Genomic DNA, 6,737 nt, shown 5'->3' on the forward strand with positions numbered 1-6,737 from the left:
CACACACACACACACACACACACACACACACACACACACACACACACACACACACACACACACACACACACACACACACACACACACAAAGCAGTGAGGATGACAACAGTTTGTTTTTGCTGTGTTCTCATTCCAGGGGAGCATAACTCAAACATGTTGATCCTGCAGCGCTCAGCTGGCCTGAACCGAGCAGTTCAGCGGTAGTTACAGTCTGCTCACATCAAATAGCTCCATCCATAACCGCGCTTGTTAAAGATAACGCTATAATAGAATAATTAGTCCACAGAATATATGGCCATTGCTGTGGTCTGTCAGAGCCCTCCCCCTCGGACACATAATGGCCGCCCCGAGACACAGTCTCCTGTCTTCGGGCCGATATCCCTCACACTGCTGTGCAGTTAGCCAACTATAACAGGACGTGGGAGGGAAACCAGGGGACAATAATCACCACATAAGAGAGGAGACTGGGAGGGAAACCAGGGGAAAATAATCACCACATAAGAGAGGAGACTGGGAGGGAAACCAGGCGACAATAATCACCACATAAGAGAGGAGACTGGGAGGGAAACCAGGGGACAATAATCACCACATAAGAGAGGAGACTGGGTAGGGAAACCAGGGGACAATAATCACCACATAAGAGAGGAGACTGGGTAAGGAAACCAGGGGACAATAATCACCGCATAAGAGAGGAGACTGGGAGGGAAACCAGGGGACAATAATCACCACATAAGAGAGGAGACTGGGTAAGGAAACCAGGGGACAATAATCACCACATAAGAGAGGAGACTGGGGGGGAAACCAGGGGACAATAATCACCACATAAGAGAGGAGAATGGGAGGGAAACCAGGGGACAATACTCACCACATAAGAGAGGAGACTGGGAGGGAAACCAGGGGACAATAATCACCACATAAGAGAGGAGACTGGGAGGGAAACCAGGGGACAATAATCACCACATAAGAGAGGAGACTGGGAGGGAAACCAGGGGACAATAATCACCACATAAGAGAGGAGACTGGGTAGGGAAACCAGGGGACAATAATCACCACATAAGAGAGGAGAATGGGTAAGGAAACCAGGGGACAATAATCACCGCATAAGAGAGGAGACTGGGAGGGAAACCAGGGGACAATAATCACCACATAAGAGAGGAGACTGGGTAAGGAACCCAGGGGACAATAATCACCACATAAGAGAGGAGACTGGGTAGGGACACTAGTGGACTTAATCATAAGGACAGAAGAGACATCAGGGGGACCAGTAGGTTGGTCATAAAACTCCCAGCAGCCACCAGCGTCTGCAACGGCACTAAAACACACAGCAAACAGACTAGCATCACTGCTTATGGCAGCATCTGTGTACTAATAGGTTGAATCCTATTCCTCCTGTTGTAAAATGAAGGCTTTTAAAGCTTCACGCCAGAGACAGGGCAGATTGAATTGCAGACCTGTAATCGTATTTGCTCTGTACTGATCTGGCATCTCTAGTCTGGTTGTGACTTTGATGTTCTTTGAGGACTTGTCAAGTTGTTCTGGTTCTGGTTGTCCCGTAATAATGTTTCATTCAACCTAACCTCTTTGATCAGCATATAGTATCATAAATCTTTATCATTAACATGGTGCTATTAATAAATAGATCAGGAGTGATAATAAAAGGCACATTTTCCATAAGCGATGAAGAAACAGTTAGGGGTGGAAAATTCATTAGTGTGAGTTGAGATTAAAACTAAGAAGGTTATGAGGTACTAACAGTGGTACAGGATAAACACAGTGGGACAGACACACACTCTTGGCCAGGAGTGGTGGGTGGTATAAACAATCTAATCTGTGCAATTATCTCCACAGTTTATTTCTGTCACTGCTGCTGATGCACATAAGATAATGCAACCTTGTGGGAAGGATATCCTGTAAGCTTATGTACTGACGTGACATCATTAGAATGCCACATTTCCGTCGGGCACATTTTGGACACCCATTCCAGCGCCCATACAGTGCAAGTCCACTAATGCACTAACGCAGGGTTGGACGAGCATTGTCTTTGTGGGTAGGAATTCTTAAGGTCAGCGGACACAGGTAGTTGAGCAAAGTGAGAATCGCAGATAGCCAGGCGGGAGAGAGAGAGGTGAGGAAAGGTGTGAGTACACTGAGTCAAATAGAGACTTTGGAGGAGGAGATTAGAACAGTAAAGCGAAAGGAGAAAGTAACAAAGTAAAGGAGGAGAGGATAAAAGAGAAGAGGAGACAAGTGAGCTCCAACTCCAGTGTGTTTAGTTGGTCAGCTCTCTCACACCTGTCCAGCCTCTCGTTCTCCAGTAGGGCGTCTGCAGCTCTAGGGTGAAGTAGCTGTGTTTATCATACTCCTCACGGTCAAGTATTTTAATGGCTATGGTCTTCCTGCAGGGACACAAGACAACAAGGCAGCGGGGTTGGAACCATGCATGTTTAAACACACACACACACACACACACACACACACTTGACCAGTCGTGGGAATGAGAGGCGGTGGTGACACAAGGTGGGCCACTGAACGTTCATTTCCGCCGAGGGCACACTGAGTGGCAGATGAGCACGCTGCGTGCTGTCATTGTATTTGTGTGTGTGTGTGTAATTGGAAGTCCTACTCTTTCCTGTGGTGATATGAATGCTCTCTACCTACAGTAGCATCCTCCTAGCCCTCTTGGTGCCTCCTGCTGGTGTGAATGTTCAGTGCAGGGCAATGCAGCGCCGTGCAGTGGACGCCAGGCCCAGGGTCAGAGGTCAGAGGTCAGGGTAGGAGATTCTGACCCCCCCACCTGTAACCCCCAGGACTATCTCCCCCACCTTTACTGTCATTGGTCTCCATCAGGCGAGGTTCTCCCATCTCCACGTAGAAGGTCTTGTTTTTCTCGTACTCCTCGTCGTCAATGATTCTGACCTTTATACATTTGCTAAAGGAAGAGAATAAGAGAAGAAGAGAGAAGGAAGAGACAGTGAGGAAATGACAGGTTGGAGTATAAAAGGAGGAAACAGAGAGAGACAGAACATAACACAGGCAGGCAGCAGGCAGCAGGCAACAGGAAGCAGGCAACAGGCAGCAAGAAGCAGGTAGAGACAAACCACAATGAGTTCTGAAAGACAGCATGTGGAGAAGAGGATGGGTAGAAATCTGAGATGATTTTGAATATGTTTTGACCAATGATGGAAAAATCTCACTCCATCACAAACACATATCACGCTCAAACCAAGCAATCACATTCTGAAACCACTTCATCACTCTGCCAAATCTCTTATTACACTTGATGATGATAGCAACTATTTGGATTTCCGGCACATACACATCCTTTGAAGTGGTCCGTCGGGTATTGACTATTCATAAGTAGATCTGAGTGTGTTTAAGGTCCAGCCCAGAGTTGGGTCTGACAAACTGATCCTAGAACTGCTAAGCTGGCACTCTGACTGGCCCAATGCATAATGACTCCTCATCACCCACGGCAACATGTTTTGTTTTTTTTCACCTTTATTTAACCAGGTAGGCCAGTTGAGAACAAGTTCTCATTTACAACTGCGACCTGGCCAAGATAAAGCAAAGCAGTTTGACAAAAACAACAACAACAGAGTTACACATGGGATAAACCATCGTACAGTCAATAACACAATATAAAAATATATATACAGTGTTTGCAAATGTAGCAAGATTAGGGAGGTAAGGCAATAAATAGGCCACAGTGGAGAAATAATTACAATTTAGCATTGGAGTGATAGATGTGCAGATGATGATGTGCAAGTAGGGATACTGGGGTACAAAAGAGCAAAAATAAATAACAATATGGGGATGAGGTAGTTGGGTGGGCTATTTACAGATGGGCTGTGTACAGGTGCAGTGATCGGTAAGCTGCTCTGACAGCTGATGCTTAAAGTTAGTGAGGGAGATATAAGTCTCCAACTTCAGTGATTTTTGCAATTCGTTCCAGTCATTGGCAACAGAGAACTGGAGGGAAAGGCGGCCAAAGGGGGTGTTGGCTTTGGGGATACTCTATGCAAAACACTTCCCCTCAAAAGAGTTCACACTGTATATCGTTCCATAGATATGCTAACACCACGACCACACCACTCACAGGCCCATACTGTAACTTAAGTCAGGACAAGAGCAAATACCATTCATTTATCTGCAAAAACACAGAACCATACATTACAGTTGCATTATCTATTTGATTGGTGCAACTGCACCCATAGTCACCCTGTCTTTCAAAGAGATCTTGCAGTGTATGTTTTATTAACATCCAAAATCCCGATCATAGGGATAGTTGTCTCCCTTCAACTCCCTGTATTGTTGCCTGTGTAGGCTGGGTGTGAACCGACCATAAGACTCTGTGTTGTTTACTGTGAGAAAAACAGCCCTGTTGTGCTGGTCTGACCCCATAGCGTTGCACTCACCACTTTTAATGCAGCATATTCTTTAAATGTAAAATAGTCCTTATTATTCATTTGGTGTGTGAGTGTGTGTGCCTCTGGGTCTTTGTGTGTGAGTTTGTGTGTGTGTGTACGTGTACATGTGTGTCCTGTGTGAGCATATTAATGTTGAGGCTGAAATGCTGAATGTAAAACCACTTTTAATTGTATCTGTTTTCCTCCCCCCCCCCTCTCTGTCTCCTTCCCTCACTCTCTCTCTGCCTCCTTCCGTCACTCTCTCTCTGTCTCCTTCCCTCTCTCTCTCTCTCTCTCTCTGTCTCCTTCCTCTCTCTCTCTGTCTCCTTCCCCCCCTCTCTCTCTGCCTCCTTCCCTCACTCTCTCTCTCTGTATCCTTCCCTCACTCTCTCTTTGTCTCCTTCCCTCACTCTCTCTCTGTCTCCTTCCCTCCCTCTCTATCTGTCTCATTCCCCCTCTCTCTCTCTGTCTCCCCCCTCTATCTGTCTGTCTCCCCCCCTCTCTCTGTCTCCTTCCCTCACTCTCTCTCTGTCTCCTGCCTTCTCTCTCTCTCTGTCTCCTTCCCTCACTCTCTCTCTGTCTCCTTCCCTCACTCTCTCTCTGTCTCCTTCCCTCACTCTCTCTCTCTCTCCATGATAATAGTGATGCCCATGGAGGGATGCTACGTTCTGATGAATTGGAAACAGTGAAACAGTGAACCAGTGTGTTCTGATAAATAATTCCGAAAATATATCACTGCCACTTGAGCTGCCCATCTTCATCAAACTCCCTCTCTGACCCCCTCCTCTCAATATGCAATGGCAGTCAACTAATCCCCTCTCCGCTGCCTAAAATCCCTCACTCTGTTTCCCTCTGCAAGGCCCTAAATTCTCCTCATCCTCTACAAAACCCCTCCTTGCTAGACATTTCCTCCAACATCCAGGCATCCAGATCACCCAGCTCACCTCTATCTCATTTGTAGCAGCACTAAGTGACCCCTCTCTCACCTCAAACATCTAACTAATTCCTCTCCTTAACAATACCCACAGAACACACCACTGCCACCTCTTGTAACGGGAGACAACAGATTACATTTCACATTGAATCCAAGGAGCCAGAATAACACTGTTGATCTCTTGATGAATCAAAGGCTTGAGTAAGTCCCAGTGTTGGTTTTGGCAGGGGTCTTGGACAGAGACAATAGGCTGTTATCAGGAAGGGCAGTCGCTATTGGTTACAGATTTGGACCAGAGCCTAATCTCTTCCTATTGGTCCAGGAGTGACAAGTGGTGATATCCCAGTGGGGAAAAATTGGTTAAATCAATGTTGTTTCCACATCATTTAAACCAAATAATTAAATGTGATGACGTTGAATCAATGTGGAAATCTGATTGGATTTGCAAAAAGTCATCAACATAAGGGAATTTAGTATTTTTTTCACACTCACACTCACATACACTCACTCACTCACTCACTCACTCACTCACTCACTCACTCACTCACACTCTCACTCACTCACTCACTCACTCACTCACTCACTCACTCACTCACTCACACTCACTCACTCCCTCACTCACACACACTCTCACTCACTCACTCACACTCACTCACTCACTCACTCACTCACTCACTCACTCACTCACTCACTCACTCACGCACTCACAAACATGCACACACAGAAACAGCGATTTAAAAAAAAAAAAAAATCATGTTTACACTGTACATCTGGAAAGCTGTGAAATCACACTGGCTGTGTGTATGTGTTCTCTGTTCATGTTGAGAAGGTTGTGAGACCTCCGGCCCCATAGGCTAATCAAAACACCAGATGTCCTTGCAGTTTGATTGGCCCCACACTGGGACTACAGTACAGTCAGCCTGGAATCACAAAGTGCCTGGCATGGGAGATCTTCAGAAAATGACTCTGCCCTCACCCTCACAATTTCACAGGCATTACACTTATTTTCCACTCCTCCACTCAGAGAAGAGTGGTCATTGCTGTACACACCAGGCCCATATAGTCAGGGTGTAGAAGCAGCTGTATGAAATGCCCATGGAGAAAGGCAGCAGAGAAGATGGAGTGAGAGAGAGAGATAGAGGCTGTGTTTTTTCCTTTCACAGCTGTTAGTGTATGTGACCAATATAAACATTGTTCTCTCTCACTCTCTCTTACACACTCACACTCTCACTCTCTCATTTTCTCTTGTATTCATGCCATTCTACCTACGCCCAGGGATTACTAACATAATAAAACCTGAACACAGATATTCCACCCACATCCCAAAGAGAGGGGAGTAGACAGACGGTAGAAGAAGAGGAAGAGGAGGGAGGAGAAAATGATATGTAATTATGACA

General features: G+C 46.0%; 1 protein-coding gene across 4 annotated transcripts in view; it reads right to left on the reverse strand.

Moving 5' to 3' along the window:
- The window catches only part of LOC139381370 (sodium/calcium exchanger 1-like), a 178,637-nt gene that overhangs the window by 37,248 nt on the left and 134,652 nt on the right, over positions 1–6,737 (reverse strand). For 3 of the 4 annotated variants that reach the window (XM_071124845.1, XM_071124842.1, XM_071124843.1), the window contains exon 3: positions 2,823–2,929. In XM_071124845.1, coding sequence (XP_070980946.1) covers positions 2,823–2,929 — 107 coding nt within the window. Of the gene's footprint in view, positions 1–2,292; positions 2,397–2,822; positions 2,930–6,737 lie in introns of all 4 variants that reach the window. The other variant, XM_071124844.1, reaches the window with a different exon arrangement.

This window comes from Oncorhynchus clarkii, chromosome 23, assembly GCF_045791955.1.
Source record: "Oncorhynchus clarkii lewisi isolate Uvic-CL-2024 chromosome 23, UVic_Ocla_1.0, whole genome shotgun sequence".
In the NCBI taxonomy this organism is placed as follows: Eukaryota; Metazoa; Chordata; class Actinopteri; order Salmoniformes; family Salmonidae; genus Oncorhynchus; species Oncorhynchus clarkii.